Raw genomic sequence first — 20,297 nt, forward strand, 5'->3', positions numbered from 1 at the left:
AGAAAATAGAAATAATACTTCTTAGTTATATATATTGTTATAAACAATCATTTCCACATACTTGGAGATCTGAGTTCTCTCTAAGGCAGAGATTTTTAAATCATGAAGTGATACACTCAGATGAGAGTTAAGAGAAAGCTGAGACCTTAATCTGGCAAAGGTTACTGCTCATTTCTTCCTGATATGTTAGACCTGTCAGCAATTCAACTGCAGGAAATGGTGAAAGAATGGCAGTTACTTATCTAGACTATTTCTTTCACCACTTCTCTGAGTGAGAATGTTCTGGATGCCACACGCAGTACCTTATGTTAACTTCTCTCCAGGGGCAGAGAGTGTCCACGTTGTCTTTTGTCTTCAAAGTATGAATACAGATGGAAAGGGGAAGGTACACCACAAAAACTCAAGACCCTCTCTGAGAGGTATATTCAGATAATGCCACAACTTTCATTGGAAGAGTCAAATATTTACATCAGGCTAGGCCAGCCCTTCAACGGCTTGAGCCATGTACCTTCTCCCAGGCTTGGTTTCTTCATCTGTAAAACAACATGGTTGGGAAGTTGATCACAAAGGCTTCTGTGATTCCAATGACTTTCCAAAATGACTATGATCCATAGCCTATCTAGAAACCTCCTATAATCAGCCATCAAAAAGAAGAAATAATGCCACTGGCAACAATGTGGATGAACCTAGAGATTATCATACTCAGTGAAGTAAGTCAGACAGAGAAGGACAAATGTCGTAATGATATCACTTATATGTGGAATCTAAAATATGAGACAAATGAACTTATTTACAAAACGGAAACAGACACACAGACATAGAAAACAAACTTACGTTACCAAAGGGGAAAGGGGGGGATATATTAGGAGTATGGGATTAGCAGATACAAACTACTATATGTGAAATAGATAAACAACAAGGTCCTACTGTATAGCACAGGGAACTATATTCAATATCTTGTAATAAACCATAATGGAAAAGAATATATATAACTGAATCACTTTGCTGTACACTGGAAACACCACATTGTAAATCAACTGTACTTCAATTCAAAAAATAATAAATAAATATAAACCTCCCATAGCTCTCTCCCTGACCCACGCTGCTGCCAGGACCCTCAATCATTGTGGTACAGCTGCATAACTCTCACAGTCTTTTGCTAGGACTTAGCAAATTGTTAGGACAAATAACACAGTGTTCCAGCTCCCCAGACTGTCCATACCAGTTAGGAATCCCTCTTCTAACTATATAGCTCGGGTGCTCTGTTGCTGAGTTTCTTTAAATGACGTGAGGATTTTAGTGTCCATATCTAGGATTCTGTGATTTGAAGGCATAGGAATAAGATAAGAACGAGTTCATATTTCACTGGGGTTTTTATTTGGTTCAAAATTAAAACAGACACAAAGATTGGATTCTCTCTTTCTGAACTATTTCTTTGATGATTTGTGTTCTTGCCCAAGGCTGATTCTTATAAACTTTGGAGGGTTTTTCTACCTCTAAGATTCTTCTCTGGCAGCCCCTCTTCTGCCCAAATTCCTCAGGAAGCGGCACAATGATGGGGAAAATGTAAGCTTGGTTTAGCATCTTTGTAGTTTGTTTACATTTTAAACACCCATGCTTTAGAGCTGGATAAACCCATTGGGCTCAAGACCTGGTCTGTAACCTTGGGGAAGTTACCTATACCTCAATTTCCTCATCTATAAAATGTGGATAATTGCATCTCTTTTCCAAGGTGATGTTCTTGAAGTGCAACCATAGGGAAGTACCTAGGCCAACACTTGGCACAAACCAAGAACTTAGTAAAGCTGCTCTTTTCTCTCACTCTCCACTTTCACCCCTTCCATGGGAATGAATATCAAAACCATAAAAGTAAACTGTCTGTATTCACCTCTGTTCTTGTAGAGTTCTTATTGAATCTTTATTTTTTCCTGATTTTTTTTTTTAGGCTTGGCAATACTCAGCCATAAATAAAGAATCCACGTTACATGAATAACATTTAAAAGCTAGCTTTGCATCCGGCTTTGTCATGGTGCACGCCCCTGGCTGCCACTACAAAGGGCAAGACTGAGACCAATGAGTCAGAGTTTCAGAGTTTTCCTTTTGACCATCTTACTGGAAGCCACTCTATACATAGGATCCTACCCCAGGGAGGTCAGCATTTCTCAGGGTAACTCAGCCACCAGTACCTATAAGCTTTATCTTGAAACCAATAATCATTTGCTAACATGCTATTCTCCCAGAGTCATAAACCAGAATCCTGGAGGGGTTTGCAACAGTGTTTGCGGTTTGCAACAATGGTTGGCAAACTACTACACAAGGGACCAATCTGGCCCACTTCCTGCTTTTATACACCTGGGACCTAAATGATACATACTTCTTTTAATAATCGAAAAAATAAAATAAAGAGTAATATTTCATGACATATGAAAATTATATGAAATGCAAATTCTGGTGTCCATAAATAAAGCTGTACTGGAACAAAGCCACAGCCATTCATTTGTGTATTGTCTATGGATGCTTGCATGGTACAGGGGCAGAACTGAGTAGTTGCTACAGAGACTGTACGTCCCACAAAACCTAATTTATTTACTATCTGGCCCTTTACAAAGTTTGCTGCCCCCTGATACGGGGCACAGACTCCAGGAGCCAGACAGCCCGGTAGCATAATTCAGCTCTGGGCAAGTTCTCTCACCTCCTCTGTACCCTCAACTGGATATAGAGGATGATAACAGCATCCATCTCATGGGGTTTTATGAGGATTAAGCAAATATATAAAGCGCTTAGAAGAGGGTCTGGCACATATTAAGTACTATATATGTGTCTGTTACTATTAGTTGCCACAATTTCTTGCATAGACTAAAGCAGCAGCAGCTTACCAATTTGTTAGCAATAATTGTGAGAATTTCATTTGTAGCACTCCATTAAATTCAATTCTTTAGCAGCGGGGCAGTAGGAAGGTGTTAAAGACAACTGAAATGACAATGAACATAGATGTTTTTCCACAAAACTAATTCTGCATTCTTACAAATATTTTTTATGCTATATACTTCTTTCAAACTTGAGTCTTGAAGGAACTTACACTCAACTTTGAATTCAGCCCTCACCTCTATTCCTTATAGTTGGAAAACACAGACTTCAAAACCGAGGCTAAGGAACAGAATAGAGAGCCCAGAAATAAATCCATACATATACAGTCAACTGATCTTGGACAAGAATGCCAAAATTACACAATAGAGAAAGGATGGCCTCTTCAACAAATGGTGCTGGGAAAACTGGATATCCACATGCACAAGAACGAAATTGGACCCCTATCTTACACCATACACAAAAATCAACTCAAAGTGGATTAAAGACTTAAATGTAAGACCTAAAACTTCTAGAAGAAAACTTAGGGGGAAAGCTTTGTCACATCGGTCCTGGCAATGATTTCATGGCTATGACACCAAAAGCACAAACAACAAAAACAAAATAAATAAGTAGGACTACATCAGACTAAAAAGCTTCTGCACAGCGAAAGAAACAACAGAATGAAAAGGCAACCCATGGAATGGCAGAAAATATTTGCAAACCGTATATCTGACAAGGAGTTAGTTTCTAAAATACATAAGGAACTCCCGCAACTCAATGGTTAAAAAAAAACAAAATAACCCAATTTAAAAATGCGCTAAAAACTTAAATAGACATTTTTACAAGAGACTTACAAATGAACAGCAGGTATATGGAAAAATGTTCAATGTCACTAATTATCAGGGAAATGCAAATCAAAACCACAATGAGATATCACCTCATACCTGTCAGGATGTCTATTATCAAAACAAAAACAATAGACAATAAGCGTTGGCAAGTATTTCGAGAAATTGGAACTCCTGCACATTATTGGTGGGAATTAGAAATGGTGAGGCTGCTATGAAAACAGTATGGAAGTTCCTCAGAAAATGAAAACTACCATATGATCTAGCAACCCCACTTCTGGGTATGTATTCAAAATAATTAAAAACAGGATTTCAAAGAGATTTTACACCCATGTTCACTGCAACATTATTCACAGTAACCAAGATGTGGCAGCAACACAAGTGTCCATCTATGCAAGAATGGATTTTTAAAAATGTAGTATGTACATACAGTGCATTGTTATCCAGCCTTAAAAAAGAAGGAAATCCTATAATATTTTACATGATTGAACTTCAAGGACAGTATGCTAAGTGAAACAAGTCAATCACAAGAAGACAAATATTGCATGATTCTACTTATATGAGGCAACTAAAGTAGTCAAACTCATAGAAACAAAGTAGAATCGTGGTTGCCAGGGGCTGAGAGGAGGAAATGGGGAGTTGTTCACTGGTATAGATTTTTAGTCATGTGAGAGGAAACGTTCTGGAGATCTTCTGTACAACACTGCATGCTTTTAACAATAGTGCATGGTACACTTAAAAATTCGTTAGGCTGGTAGATCTCATGTTGTGCTCTTACCACAATAAAAAATAGTAGGGAGAAAAAAACCCAAAACTCTACATAGGCCAAAGGACTCATATGTCTAATCTACATTGATGATGGCTGTGGTATTTGAAAACGGTAATCAACTTCCTGAATCAAACACAAAGCAAGTAATACATAGTTTACTTGATATAAGACAACAGGGACTATTAGAATTTTCTCACAATTCAGGACTTTGGTTTTTAGCATTTGGGTATCCAAAAAGAGAACTTGAGAGGGAAGTTTATACATAAGAGTAAAACAATGACCCTAGTGAGAACACAGACCAGGAACTCAGTACGGAGGAACTCGGTCCACCACGGTGAACAAGCACAGTACCTCGCACAGCGGGTGCTCCAATATTTGTTAAACGTTCATGACTCATTCAATTTTTCTGTGCAACCTCCATAGCAAATACTGCGAATCTTGCTCGTTACTGCATTTCTTAAAACGTTAAAATTCAGAAAAACATTCTGCGTGACTGAAATTACATGAAACAAAACCAAACAAAAATCTCACATCTGAATTGCTTCAAACTGTTTAGGTGAAAAAGAAAACTGTGTGAAGTAAAGAAAACCGTTTCCTGAATCAACTGAGTGAAGTTCCAAGTTCCAGCTCTCTCACCCTCCTGAATATTTACCAGCACACTCTCAGCTTGCGCTAAACTTTTCTTGCATAAAAAGCAGCTGAGTAATTTTGGAGAATGGGATTGTTTTGCCTAAATCATCCAGATAATTCAAACAACTCAATTTCTAATAACAATCTGGGCGAGGCTGCCCTGCGCAGTAAATGCTCTCTATACTCCCCAGGCCACAGCCTAGTCACACCCAGCTTAGCCAGGAGATGACAGTATCCCCTAGAAAGGAAACACGCCCTTATTGTTCAGTGATAAGTGCAATCGTCAGCCAACGCTCCCCCGCCCTCTGTTCCTCGAGTTTATTCCAGTTTCCCCGAGGGCGCTTTCAAATTTTGATTTTTCGAAGACGTCTCCTTTCCCCGGAAGCATCTAAGAGCTGCCCTAAAGCCTTCAGCCCCTTCCCCCAATACCGCACTCTGCTTAGAGCCCGTAGGCCTGTCCAGCAAAGTTATTTAAAATAAAAAGCGTAACAGAAGATGTCCAAGCAGGAAGAGAAAAAGAATACCCCGGGAACTGGGTTAGTGTCGGAACGTGCCATTCGTTTCGAAGGGAGGAAAGTCCCAGGTGCGAATTGTATCGCGGGTCTGAAGTCACTTACCGGACCTCCGATTCATCAGGGCCTTAGTACATAAAACACCAAAGACCGGGCGGAGCGCAGGAAGGGGCGAGGGGCCGGAAATGGAGCCAGGCAGGGCCGGCGGGCCTGAAGCGCGTCCCCCGTGGGCTCCGGTGGTGCGGCCCGAGGCGGCCGCGGCGGGGAGGCGGGAGGCGCAGGGCTGAGGCACAGAGGGCAGCATGGCGTACCCCGGGCACCCTGGCGCCGGCGGCGGCTACTACGCAGGCGGGGTGAGTGCTGCCCTCCCGGGCTCGCGGCCGGGGTGCGACCCCTGGACGCCGGGGGCGCCGAGAGGCCACACGTGGCGACTCCGCCAGGGCGGCTCCCGGGCGCCCCCGCCCTGCCAGCCGCCTCTCCCCAGGCCCCTGCCGACCGGCCTCTGTCTCAGCGCCCTCTTTCCCTCTGTCCCTTCTCCCCTCGGCTGGCTGCGCGGGGCCGGGGTGCGGGTGGTTTTGACCCAAGAAGCCCACCCTGTGACTCCCGGATCCGCGGCGTGAAATCGTGCACATGGGGTGTTGCCTTCCTCTCCGCCTTCCCTGAGAGCAACAGCCATTTTAATCTAGAATGGTCCTGCCGTTCACTTCTCCCTCTCTGAAAGAAAGTGGGAAAAACAGGAAAGTCAGGGAAAGTCCGTTAGAGTCAAAGACCTCCGGGAGGAAGGCCGCCTCGCCCTGCGTCAGGGATGCGCGTCGTCGTGGGAACTGTTTCCAAAAGAGAAAGTTCCCTCGCGTTGACACACCTCACCCCTCCCGAGGCTACACCTGTTTCAAAACGCTTTAAAAATACCGTAAACGCTAGAAAAATGTAAGTTGCATGCCCAGGTTGCGTTTATCTCAGTAGCCTGCGGGTTAATGGGGGTTTGTAAAGTTGCTTCACTTACACTGATGTCACTGTCAAGACTACTCATTTTGATGCTAGCTGCCGGTTTTTAAATTATAACGGGGTGAGAATGGGAGAAAGGGGAGGAGTGATTGCAGGTAGAGAATTCCGGGTGGCAAACGACTGACAGCGAAGGCCTGGCAATTGCCTGGCTTTGCATGAGGCACTCAGTGGTGAAAGAATAAAACTTGGTCAGCGGAATGATGCATTTGTTTCCTGTCTTACAGTATGGAGGGGCTCCCGGAGGGCCTGCGTTTCCCGGACAAACTCAGGATCCGCTGTATGGTTACTTTGCTGCTGTAGCTGGACAGGTTAGCTTTTCCCTTTAACATTAAAGGACTGTCAGATTCTACATTTGTATTAACCTTAGTTAGAGTGGCACAGAAAAACAGCCTTTCCTCTGGAAAAGAATTCCTTTGCTTCCGCACAAGAAAAAAAAAAAAAGAGAAAGAAGTTCATATTCAGAACAAATAAGGACAAAGGGTTACTCGTGTTTATGTTACTTTCAGAACTAAACTTGTGATTGAATTAGGGTCAGATTCAACAGAACAGGCTAGTATAAATGTGCTTTGAAGATATGTAAGGTAGAAAGATGTCTTTAGAACTGAATTGTCAGGGTCCATAGTGGTTTCCAGAGAAGAAATACCAGATCTGCTGAACGTTAAACCCTTCTTTGTACAATTAAAAGCATGTGGTACTAGTAATTCTGTAGCCAGATTCTAGGGGACACTTTCTTTGGGTAGAGTTTGATTGTTAATCAGTTACCCCCTTAGGAAATAGGTATGTATGGTAAAAACCCACCAGCTTCAAAATAAGAAAGGTACTATATTCTTCTTACTATCAGGAAGTTAATCTTCTGAACAGTTTAGTTCCTCTTTGATGCAGATGCTGTTACCAGGTCACATCTTTCATGTCCTTATCAGGTGTTGTTGTGGTCTGTTGACCCAGAGAGAGAATTAAGGTCAGCACCCCAAGACCATTCACTTCTTTACATTCTAAGTCATATGACAGGCGGTAGTGCATCTTGAGGGAGGCCCCTTCCCCAGCTCCCAGGTCAGTGAATGTATATGGTAAATATACTGTTGGTATAACCCAAACATGTCCAGAGGGGGTGTCTGTGCTTATGAATTCAACTTAGCTTTGTTTTGATCAAAAGCTAGAAATAACACGATCTTAATGTGAAAATGCCTTAGACTATTATGGAATTACAGCCACCTTTTAGAATAGCACTCTAAGAAATACCATTTGAGAAACACTGGAAAATTGAGTCTAAAACTGAAAGAGCTGCCCCTTAAGTATCTGCTTCATCTGTTAGTGATCAGTATCTTTGAAACCACAAGACACAGCAAAGCTCAAGACTCCTTATTCTTAGATTGCCTGTGCCTGCAGCCATGTAAGTGACCCCCCCTGCTTAGCTTTCAGCAGCCCTGGCCTGCAGCAGCATGCCCATCGTTTTTCACATTATTGATCATGCCCCTCGTCTAGAACGTATAATAGTCATGGACTTGAGGATTGAGGTATTTTATTTTAAAATCCCTATAAATAACATGTATCTAATTCTGACCTATCTAATTCAGCCAGTGAATAAGCACAGGGAACCTCTGTCTCCCAGGTATAATCGTGATCCAAAAAAAAAAACAGTTCATCACATCATAAGCAAAGGTGATCACAGAGGACGCTTTCTGTGGGAACCAGACTTTTCATTTACTGATGTCATGTGTGTACCCTGCTCTCCATACACCCTGACAAAAAAAAAGCTAGAAAGAGTAATAAGACTTTTAATCAACTACATAAATAATTTTATTTTAAAATGCTTGCTGTGGCAGATTCCTAGCTCAGACTGAGAGTAGTTCAAGACAGAAACTAGTTTTATTCATGTCTCAGTGGAAGAAACTGAATTCACCTCACTGTTTTATTAAAAGAGGAATCTTATACTTGAGAACATTTATGCCAAGTCTAATTCGGGAATTTAGTACTACCAATACCTTTTCATCATTTCCTCTAAAGTATAGGTGTAAGCAGCTTTCAGACTTGGTTAATTCTTGTGTAATGATTATTTAAAATAAAGCCTGAAATTGAATGCCCACTTTACCTAAGGTATTAAGAAATGTATTTTTTGTTTATGGCCCTAATTATACATTTGTGGAAGAGGCCCTAACAATTTGTCTTTGTTTCTGTAATTAAATTGTTATGGGAAGTAGAGTGAGGGAAAAGAATGCCTACTTTTAGCAGGCATCCCTTTAAAAAAAGTCTCATGCATGATAATATTCATTTTCTTTACCATTATTGCTACACTGAATACTGAATGTAAACAAAGAACTAGAAAGTACAAATCACGATTGTGATTCCTTTTCCTATTTTTTTTTTTTTTTTAAAGGATGGACAAATAGATGCTGATGAATTGCAGAGATGCCTGACACAGTCGGGCATTGCTGGAGGATACAAACGTAAGTTAGGAGCCCCAAAGTGTCTCTAGAAATACTCTTGTATTTCATATTTCAGATGTTACTTGTGATTATTATAGCCCTCAAGGAATCTGAGCTTTTCTGATCCAGCAAAGTTAAGAATTTCAAAAGCTGAATTCGGTTGGTTCTTTTGTATTTTAAAGTGTTAATTTGAAAACAGTTCTTACTGAATCATTCCACACTACCCACCGATTTCGTGGGTTTCTTGGATTTGGGTTCCATGTATCTGGAACCATTCAAACCAATGACAGTCTGTATGGCCTCCTCAGAAAATGAGGTAAGGTGCTGAAATGAAATCCACCAGGTCAGGTGTTGTTAATGATAGGAGCTAACATTCACTGCTGACTGTTTGCCAAGAGCTTATTCTGTCTCTGAGCCTGGTGGCACTTAGGGCTTTGAGTGGCCTGTCCTGCATGCCTAGTTCTGAGTAGTTGGTCCTACCCTCCCTTTTCCCCGGTGCCTGGTCCCCAACCCCTAGTCCTCAGGGAGCCAGTTCTGCACTCCTGGTCTCAACTCCTGGCAGCATGAACGCTCACCTTGTCATCCCCCAGGTCTTTCCTCTTTCTACATCAGACTAAGTAAGACGTGCCCTTCCTAATTTCTAAACTCTTTACAGTAATCCTCCTTCCTGCCACCCCCCAGTTCCTCACAGACTGCCCCTGTACTTACACCTGCTTCCTGCCTTTTGACTCTGCATGAGCTGCAGAGAGGGAACTCCTGCCAAGATGCTGCATCCCACACATGCCACATGCTTCTCTTCAAATCATGTCTTGACCATGATAGAGAATAGTGTCTTGGCTAATGTACATGACCTACCAACTTCTCTGCCAGTTGTTAATTGAGACAGAACATCAGATTGAAGCCTCAACTTCCCAGTAAGCTGTGAATTAAAACACTCAAACTAGGGAATTCCCTGGCTGTCCAGTGGTTAGGACTCGGTGCTTTCACTGCGGTGGCCCCAGGTTTGATCCCTGTTTGGGAACTAAGATCCCTTAAGAAAAAAAAAAAAACAACACTCAAACTAGGATTCACAATGGAGGACCCGTAGTGGCCATTTTTGACTGTTTGATATGGCACAGTTACTAGGTGGCTCTTTTTAAACTACTTGCATATCCATTTTTATCATCCTTTGTTTTATGACTTCAGTATCCAATTAACATTTCCTAGTTGTGGGAATTAATACAAAAGAGGAACCTTTTGCATTTCTGTCATCTACCCTGGTCCTAAACAAAAGAAGCCCTTTTCTAGATTAGGGAATTTTTTTTTTTTTAACTATTGTAGGCAATACATTTAAATCATTAGTTGTTAACCTCAAGCAATTGGAGCTGGTGAACAAAGAAGGTCTAATAGCAGGGTTTACAGAAGTGAGCCAAGTCACAACATAGACTATTATCTACACCCTTTCAGTAGAAGAGGTGTGGCCGGTTTTCAACGAACAAAGTGGGCAGTATATCCTTGGAGAGCAGTCCTTTTAAAAATTTCATTTGCGAAAGCTGCATTTACTAAAGATCTTAGATCACTGAGTTATAGAAAAGACATATCCTGAATCATCTGGATCATGTGACTGAATTAATTTGCTTGCTGTCATCTGGTTATGGAGGCTGTAATGAACCACAAAACCATCTTGGTTGTGAGATGTCAGAGTGAGTGTTGTAATGCAGAAGTTACACAGCCATTGGTCTTTTCAACCCAGCTTCCAAGCCAGAAAGTGCGGACAGGCGCTAGGGGTGGCAGGGGGGATAGAGAAACCTGTGGCACCTTCTTAACCAGTTTAAGAGGGAGCAGCCATGCCTAGAGGTGGCGCTGATGAGGGAAGTTGCTCTTTTTTCCTCGAGTGTAGTAGTTGTTCCTCTGTGGTAAGGTTGAGAGAAACAACTGCAGGTGGGATTTTCCTGCTAGGTCTGTTACGTTGTGGATTTCCACTAGAAGAAAAGTTGTTTGAGGTATTTTAGCAGAATGAACAGGAGAAAGGAGATAGAGAGTCAAGATAAAATTATAACAAAGATTCTTTTGAAATTATTTAAAATAGGATTAGCATTAGTGAAAGCTCTTCTGGGGGAAAAAAAATACTATTAAAATTGAACAAGAGTTCTCCTCACCCAAACTTACTAGATGTCAGTGTTCTAACTCATTGGAACTGCCCAGAATGGCGACTTTTCTGTTTTGTTCACTGCCTACCTCATTCCCTCCCTTCTCAGTCCTCTCACAAAAGAGGACCAGATTTCTGTTCTCCCTGGCAAAGAGCTCTAACCTTTTACTCTCCTCCTCTAAAAATCCTGAGTAGCTCCATGGTGCCCATATAAAACAAAAGCTAGACAGCCTCCCAGGAATTCAGTCTCCTCAGTGATGCAGCCTCATCTAATGGTAATTTCTCCCACTTCCTTTGCCTGTCCGGACTTCACTGCTTCTCTCTTTGCTTATGCAGGTCCCTAGCTCTACATGGCTGTCGCCAGATGTCCCAAATCTTTTCTGTTGTTCAAAATTTGGCTTATATGCTGCTTCTTCTACGAAGTCTTTCTTACCAAGAAGGAGCCTCTCCTCAACATCTGGTAGTTTTTGGTGCCTCCATTATGGCTTACCATCCTCTACCTTGTGCACATGACTTATCTTTAACTTTAGACTGTCAGCTGGGCCAGGTTCTAGTGTCACGTTTGTATCTCCAGTGTCCCTGGTACCCTGAGCCCTGCACATAATGAATATTTAATAGGCATTTGATGAATTAATGAGTATAGAAGACTTCCTAAAATGGAAAAATCATATACCCATATTTGCATTTTGACTTAAGAAAGATTGATATTTACCTAAGGGATTATACATTACTTTTAAGTATCAGTGAAAATCAGAAGAGTCCATTTAAAAACCATATCCTCCTTAGGCTCTTTGAGAGGGGTATACAGCTTCCTACATAGGGATGAGAATTCAGTCTCACGTGTTCATTCATTTGGCCAACCAACACATTTCTAATGGACACCTACCACGTGGTAGGTGCTGGGGTCTGCAAGCGCCAACAGTGCCTGGGGAACACGGTGAAAAGCACTGGGGTAGGTAAAGGGTTTATCTTTTACTGTAAGCTGTGGGGTCACATCAGAGGGGCCAGTAACCCAGACAGAGATCCGGAAAGTCTTCCTTGCAGAATCAATACCTCAACTGAGGAGAAATGAAAGTTGAGCAGAAATGATGCAGACCAAGAAGTGAGTGAGGTAGGGAAGCTGTGTTCCGGGCAGATAGAACAGTGTGTACCCAGAGATGAGAGGGAGGATGGTTCAATCAAGGAACTGAGAGAAATTGACCAGAGGTAGCTTATGGGGTTGAATGAACAGTAGGAAAGGAGCTGAACTGAGAAAATACGTGTATGACCTTATATGCCAATTAAGGTGTTTGGACTTTATCCTGAGGGCAGTGGAACACCTCCACTAGGTCTTAAGTAGAAGAGCACCTATTTCCCTGGCTGTACGACCAAATTGGGGAGTATGGGTATGGGGAATGTGGAGAGTCAGGGATACCAGTTAGGTGGCCCTTGGAGTCAAACAGATGAGAGAAGTGCTGACTACACTGGGGATAGGACAGTGGGACTGGAGTTGGATGGATCCTAAGGCTGTTCGGAAGGTGATCAAATGTCAAGGGAGAGGGAATTGTGGACTTTCCCAGGTTTCTGGCTCAGGGGGCTGAGTGGGTCATGCTGTCATTCATAGACCTGGGAGACAGGGACTGGCTGCTTCCTGGCCGCCAAAAGCCTCGCTTTACATCCAAACACAGTTGGCCCTGTCCTGTGGTGTCAGGCCCTCTGGAGTGGTAGTCCTTACGCTGCAGCAGCTGCAGCATCACCTGGAAGGTTTGCTAAAACCAGATCGCTGGGCCTTGCTCTAGCATTTCTCATTAGGATCTGGGGTGAGACCTGAGAATTTGCATCTCTAAACAGGTTTCCGGGCCTGCTGGTCCAGGTTGAACCAGCTGCTTTAATGTGAACATATATCCCCTGGGGATCTTGTTAAAAGCGCAGATTCTGATTTTGTTGGTTTATGTTAAGGGCTGAGATGCTGCAGTTCTAAAAGCTCCCAGGTGAGGAAAAACAAAGAGTTAATTACAAGGGAACACCCATAAGGCTATCTGCTGATTTCTCTACAGAAGCTTTGCAGGCTGGAAGGGAGTGGCATGATATATTCAAAGTCTTGAAAGGGAAAAACCTGCAAACTAGGATACTCTACCCAGCAAGATTATTATTTAGAGTATGAGAGAGAAAGGACAGACAAAAACTAAAAGAATACAGCAATACAAAACATATCCTGAAAGATATATTGAAAGGTCTTCTCTAAATAGAAAAGAAGCAAGAATCTATAGGAAAGAGAAAAGCACAATTGGAAAGTAAATCATTTAAATAAGCCGGTATCCAGATTAAAAAAAAAAATCCAAAAAATATTTTTTAAAGCGATGATAACTACAAAGAACAGCAAAAGGATAAACATGAAGATGTAAAAGAGGACATCAAAATCATAAAATGTGGGAGAGGACAGTAAGAAAATGTGTCCTTTTTTTTCAGAATGTATTTGAGCCTATATGACTATCAGTCTAAAGAAACTAGATATAGTAGTGGGTTAACATAACTTGAAAAACAGGGTAACCACAAATCAGAAACATACAGTAGATTCACAAAAACCAAAAAGAACTGAACACAAGCATAATACTAAAGAAAACCATCTGTTACAAGGCCTGCACTTGCCCAGTTTTAAGACCAAAGAAAGAGCCCAGAGTCAGCCACAGAGACATCAGTGAGTTAATGGATGGGGGAGCTTATACATCTGAAAAAAGGTCCTGGAGCGACACCCCACTGTGTGCAGCAGAAGGTGGGCAGGACATGGCAGCAGCCTTCACTCCAGAGGGGAAGGGGAGACTGCCAGTTATAAGGTGGGGTTACCTCAGGTGGGCTCATTCGTTACCAGGGAAGCCAGCAGAGGGGCACTCACTGCCCCTTTGATAAGAACTGTCACCAGCTGGGGCCCATGGCAAGTACGTAGGAAGGTCAGTCCTGTGCGTAGGGTATAGGTGACGGAGGCCCTGGTCGGGCAGAGGATATACAGAGAGCAAGAGAAGAGCCATCTTGAGTGGCCTGACCATACACCATCAAACCACAAAAAGAAAAATGAAAGGAAAAAAAAACAAAGAACAAAAGCTCCCAGGTGATATTAATAACGGCTAGTCCAGGAATCACACTTGGAGTAGAAGAGTGGTCTCAATCTTGACTACTCACTAGAATCATCTGAGAAGCTTTTAAAAAAGAAAAAAAAAAACTAATGCCTGAGTCCCATAGTCAGATTCTGATTTAATTGTTCTGTGGTGGTGGTGAATATACTTAACAAAAGTTTTTGAGAGTACATCTTAAAACTTCTCACCACACACACAAAAGGTAGCTATGTGAGGTGATGGATGTGTTACTTAACCTTATTATGGTAATCATTTTGCAGTATATACATATAGAAAATCATTACAATGTACACCTTAAACTTACACAATGTTATATGTCAATAATATCTCAATAAAGCTGAAAAAATAATAATATTTGTTCTGTGGTACAGCCCAGGTGTCAGGATCTTTTAAAGCCTCTGGGTGATTCTGATAAGCACCCAGGTTTGAGAACCTCTGGTCTCCACTAGAGAGACTTCATACCTCCACACAACTTAAAAATCAGAATGAAGAACCAACCAACTCTTTCTCAAAAGTGTAGAGAAGTGTTGCCTCCTCTCACCTCAGAGAACTGTCTCTGTGGATCAGATGGAGGTTGAAGGACCAAAATAGAAACAGTCCCCAACCTTTTATTTCAGGGTTCCAGGATATGCCAAACAGAGGAATCTATTAAAAGTAGAAAACCTATAGTTTGTAATGTTTGGAGACATTACAGTAATAAGAGTTAGCTTAGTTGTTTTAAATTCGCTTTTGTTAGAGATAAAAGTGAAGTTAGTAACAGCTGTAAAAAATGTTAATTCTGTGTGCATCTTAACAAACTTGTCAAATTTATGCTAGCTTTGCCCACGTGACCATTGTCACTTCTTTCTAGTTTTACCGCTTCTTTGTACCTCAGAACACTTCTTCAAAGTCATTGGTAAGGTGCAAGGAATTCTTTATTTTTAATTTGTTAATGCTTAGAGTACCAGTAGGCCATTAACCAATAAGTGTATTCTAGTTTGGTTGTCTAAGTGAGGTATGGAAATGCCCTCAGAACACCCTTGAACTGTAAGTAAACTAAAAAGGTTTCTGAACAGTGGCCATCACTAAGTGGGTCATCAGGTCTTAGTCCAGAATGCTCTTGTTTAACACACAATTCTAGCAAGCGTATTTATCTTATTGTCTATGAAAAGAGGCCATAGGCTGGTTGGGGTAGGAGGTGACCATTCAGTGTCTGACATTAAAGGGAAAAGAAAGAAAAACAAATGATCAGACTCAGAACTAGCAAAACCAGCTAGAGTCAACTGTGAGTAGGAACAAAGCAAACTAACCCTCCCATTCACCATGGTGGATAATAATGCACTGTGGTTCATTATGGTGAATTGAACTCACTATATTACAGTTTCAAAGGCAAGAAAGAATATAATACTTTTTAAAAACTATGTTATAGAAAAGTTTAAGCTTATCCAAAAATAGAGGTAATTATACAGGGAACTCCTGTATACCCATCACTCAGCTTCAACAGTTATCAATGTGTTGCCATTCTTGTTTTATCTGTAATCCTGCCCATGTTCTTTTAAAGCAAATTCCAGATCTCTTAACATTTATTCCACCTACAGATAACTTCAGTGTATACTTTTCTTAAAGATAAGGACACTTTTTTCCCCCAATTTCAAAACGATAAATCACACCTAAAAATATTAACAGTACGATGCAAAACTTTTTTAAAAGATTTCTATTAAAGTTGTTAAAATCAAATTTGGGTTCTGGAAGGAATCCTATCTAGCTGGAAAAAAAAAATCTACTTCAAAGCTCCATGAATTTAGTTCCATGTAGATTGAGCAGCATATAAAAATAAAAGTGTATAAATGATCACATTCCTAATTAATTTGAATGTATCCAATGTAGTATGAATTTTTGAAATTGTATTAATGTGTATGTACTTTTCTTGATTTAACAGCTTTTAACCTGGAGACTTGCCGGCTTATGGTTTCAATGCTGGATGTATCCTTTACCTTGACTGTGGCCTAGAGTATTTTTTCTGGATAAAAAAAAAAATCCTTCCTGAAGGAATTCATCTAAGGATTAGTACCCGGTAAACACAAAGTGACAAATGACCACAAAAAAGTTTTCCGAAGTCATTAGCTTTCAAGATGGTATTTGGTGTGAAAAAGGAAGGAAGTTTAGTAAGTAGACCATTCGTTATTTAAGAATTTGAGGAAGCATCAAAGACAAACAAGTATAGAAACCGGAGCAGTCAGGGAGGCTTTTTCACCGTGACATCGATTGCCCTGCATGATTCAAACCTGGCCTTCAAGCAATGGGATTTTTCACATCACAGTTCTTAAACTAGTTTAGCCAGTGCTGATAGTATGGTTCTTTCATCCCACCTCATTTTCCAAAAGTAAAAACAGTGGGTCTGGGAGGGCTTACCAAGGGAGTGTTACGGCTAAAGAGGACCCGGGACAGAAGGACAAGCAGCATAGCCTGGGCCACCCAGAAAGTGCAGCCCAGTTTGGTTGTTACAGGTGGCTCACAATGGCCTCGTTATTTCCTTGTAATCACATCGTATCAGTTATCTTTTTTCCCCAGGGGAAATAGGCACTCAGAGCTTTTTCTCCATAGGCCCTTTTTATTATATCATTAGTCTCTTGTCCTATCACGTCCAAAAGAATGTATAACATTTTTAACCTTTTCAGCAGAAAGAATATTAAATTCCCTTATCCTTGATCTTTGATTTAATCATTACAAAATGTTGCAAAATAAAGTTGCGCTAATCCTTGATTACAGTTCAGAGAGATATGTCAGGCACAATGGGTTTCAGCGAGTTTAAAGAACTCTGGGCTGTACTAAACGGCTGGAGACAACACTTTATCAGTTTTGACAGCGACAGGAGTGGAACAGTGGATCCCCAGGAATTGCAGAAGGCCCTGACAACAATGGGTGGGTATGACTGACTCCACCTCTCTGTTCATTGGTAGAAGTAATTTTTTTTTAAATTTCTAAAACTAAGTGCTACATGAAGGTGGTTTCTATATGTAGAAGTAGTGCATATTCATAATTTCAATGAGCCCTCTCAGTCCTAAAAATCTGGGGGGGCTTGATTATTTTTAACGGTCTTTTTGTAATCCTTGATTTTTTTTTTTTTTTTTTCCTGGATGATTTTTCTTCCTTTCAGGATTTAGGTTGAGTCCCCAGGCTGTGAATTCAATTGCAAAACGATATAGCACCAATGGAAAGATCACCTTCGATGATTACATCGCCTGCTGCGTCAAGCTGCGAGCTCTAACAGGTGTGTCCTTTGAGATCACTATTAAGCACGTCTGGCAGGATAACTCTTTTCTCAGAAATTTTTTTCACATTACTAAGTAATTTGCCGTTAAAATAATCCTAACTAAATTCCCTGGTGGTCCAGTGGTGAGGACTCCATGCTCTCACTGCTGAGGGCCCAGGTTCGATCCTTGGTCGGGGAACTAAGATCCCCCAAGCCAACGGCGTGGCCAAAAAAAATCCTAACTATACTAAAATGTTTCAAAACATAACAAGCTAACTGATAATGTTTTTGATCAGAGTATCAGCAATATTCTGTGATTTCTCCCCAGAATGTGAAATACTTGAAAAAAGTGAAATTACCCATTGGTAGCTCTTTCTTATTTCCTCCTGTTGGAAAGATTTAAAATGGTGGTCTCTCTCAGATGTCCTTCTTAAATGTAGCTGTAGTAATAATCTCTACTTTTCTCTCCCCTCTATTCTTTTACTTTCTTTTGTATTTTTTTTTCTGGTTTTGTTCCTCTCTTTCGCTTTTTACCCTTTTTAATATCTGGTTTTATGATTTTTTTGCATCCTGACACAAATTTGAGGGTGGATTTTCTTACTAAAGTAAATCCTTTTCATTTAATAGGACAGAGCTCAAATGGGTGGAATATCTGATCACAGCTGTTTGTCATATTAAGGACTCCATCCCTCTATTTCCTAATTAAGCAATATCTATGTTATTAAGAAGTTGGAAATTCTGTGCTTCCATCACAATTAAGGAATGGTCTCAGAAGTCAGTGCAGCTTTTACTGACTTTCGGATGAGGTGTTTTCTTCCAGCTCTATGTTGAGAAAGACAGTTGGCCAACTTCTGCATGTTGTGTTACTTGGTTGCATATTAAATCTATTCATATTGGTACAGTTGGTTTCTTTCCTTTGGTCTTTTGTTTATGCTGGCTGGTGGTACAATTTAAATGTTACTGCATTTTGAACCCAGTGCCAACATAATTAACTATTATAATTTCAGATAAGATGCTTAAAAAACACTCATGAATTTTACTGTGGTGTTTTACAGACAGCTTTCGAAGACGGGATACTGCTCAGCAAGGTGTTGTGAATTTCCCGTATGATGATGTAAGTCTCAGTAAATTTGGAACTGACAAAATATAAAAATGCACATATTTTCGGTTTAGCAGTTGCTGCAGTTATGAGTACACTTTAAAAAGGCTTGTGTGTAAACATGTTTATTTCTTCTGCTTAAAGGTGTGTTCTCTTCAGTGTGCATTAGCTTCTCAGGTGACAGTCCTGCTCAGTTTCCAAGGACGGAAAGGTGGCCTGTAGAGCAGAAAGTGCATAGGCTTTGGCCTCAGAAGGGCTACTTAAGGAATAGCTGAACGTCCTGACCCAAGTTCCATTTTCCCTGAAAGAGGGGTAATCAGCCCGGCCTTGCAGGAATGCTGCAGGAATTAGCAGTGCCCAGGGCCTCAGTAGTGTTGGAAGAATGCGAAAGAAAACTGAGAGCAAAGGCAGAGTCTACTGCTGTGTGTTTGGTGGCGAAGCAAACATTTCACAGCAAATACTGATGCTTCTACACTGAGGTTTCTGATTTGCAAGGGAAGGGTCAGATATTCTGTTTCTGTGCATCCATATACTGGCACACTAGAATTTATTTTAATAAAGCAGATTTTAAGGGAATAAACCTTTTTAAAGGCAGTCTGGTAGAACAGTGGGGTAAAACTGCAGTTCTGAAGTTCCCCATGGGATAGAATGGTATAAACTGTACTGTTACTTGTATTTGTAAGTAGGTGCCTTTGATCATGACCATGTCTAGAGTAAGATATTATTTGGAATTTAAATAATTCTTTGTGCATGGGGGTAAGATGAGCTTCTTGTAAGAAGCTTTGATGTGAGAAACCCATTGGGTTTTATATTAGACTGCTTCCTTCAAAAAATGAACCTTTGGGTTTCCCTGGTGGCGCAGGGGTTGAGAGTCCGCCTGCTGATGCAGGGGACGCGGGTTCGTGCCCCGGTCCAGGAGGATCCCACATGCCACAGAGTGGCTGGGCCCGTGAGCCATGGCCGCTGGGCCTGCGTGTCCGGAGCCTGTGCTCCGCAATGGGAGGGGCCACGGCAGTGAGAGGCCCGCGTACCACAAAAAAAAAAAAAAAAAATGAACCTTTCCACTCATCATTTACTCCTATTTTGAAAAGGATTTTTTTTAATCCACAATTCAAATGAGAATACCAAAAGGTAAGCTGCCTAAAAATAAGCTAGGGTGTATTCTGTGTTCTGAGGTCTGCAGTGTAATGCTGATTTTTCTCTTTCAGTTCATCCAGTGCGTCATGAGTGTTTAAGTCAGGAGGAAGACCTAAGAAGATAATCCACATTCATTCCAACTGGAGTTCTCCTTTGCTCTTTGCCTTCAGTAATTGTGTGCAAACTTACACAGCCACTTTTCCGTAACAGCTGTTGTAAAGGTTTATTACTTTATGTGCAACTCAAGTTTTTAGTTTTGATAATATATTCTTTGGAATGTTATTAATATCAGATCCGGTCAGTTAAACACCATTTAGAACTTCCTTGAGCCATTGTTAATCATGCCTTATTTTCTTGCTAAGCCTCTTTTATGTAAATTTAAGTGTGCAAATTGTTTAAGGCACATTATGTATTTTTCATTGTAAGCTACTAAAACCTTTTCATCAGACTACAGCTGTTGTCATCCCTCTTTTAGAAGGGCTTTTCCGTGGTATTGAAAGCTTTATGTGTGGAGTATTTTCGTCATGTAAATGGTTTAGACCCACTTGGATGCAAAAAAA

The 20,297-nt window shown here is 41.0% G+C and overlaps 1 protein-coding gene across 1 annotated transcript; it reads left to right on the forward strand.

The window, feature by feature from the left end:
* The first annotated feature begins 5,872 nt into the window (after positions 1-5,872).
* Positions 5,873-20,188, forward strand: SRI (sorcin). The gene is made up of 8 exons (XM_082845887.1): positions 5,873-5,956; positions 6,833-6,916; positions 8,983-9,052; positions 16,188-16,231; positions 17,023-17,170; positions 17,406-17,519; positions 18,557-18,615; positions 19,809-20,188. Exons 1-8 carry the CDS (start codon positions 5,906-5,908, stop codon positions 19,833-19,835), a joined length of 597 nt encoding a protein of 198 aa, XP_082702013.1. The 5' UTR covers positions 5,873-5,905; the 3' UTR covers positions 19,836-20,188.
* The last annotated feature ends 109 nt before the right edge of the window (positions 20,189-20,297 follow it).

This window comes from Leucopleurus acutus (assembly GCF_964270905.1).
Source record: "Leucopleurus acutus genome assembly, chromosome: 9".
Taxonomy (NCBI): domain Eukaryota; kingdom Metazoa; phylum Chordata; class Mammalia; order Artiodactyla; family Delphinidae; genus Leucopleurus; species Leucopleurus acutus.

Excerpts from the sequence above, each read along its gene's own strand:
- SRI (XM_082845887.1), top strand. The coding sequence starts at position 5,906 with ATGGCGTACCCCGGGCACCCTGGCGCCGGCGGCGGCTACTACGCAGGC. Across the intron at positions 17,520-18,556 it reads CAAGCTGCGAGCTCTAACAG|ACAGCTTTCGAAGACGGGAT; the intron begins GTGTGTCCTTTG and ends GGTGTTTTACAG. Across the intron at positions 18,616-19,808 it reads TGAATTTCCCGTATGATGAT|TTCATCCAGTGCGTCATGAG; the intron begins GTAAGTCTCAGT and ends TTTCTCTTTCAG.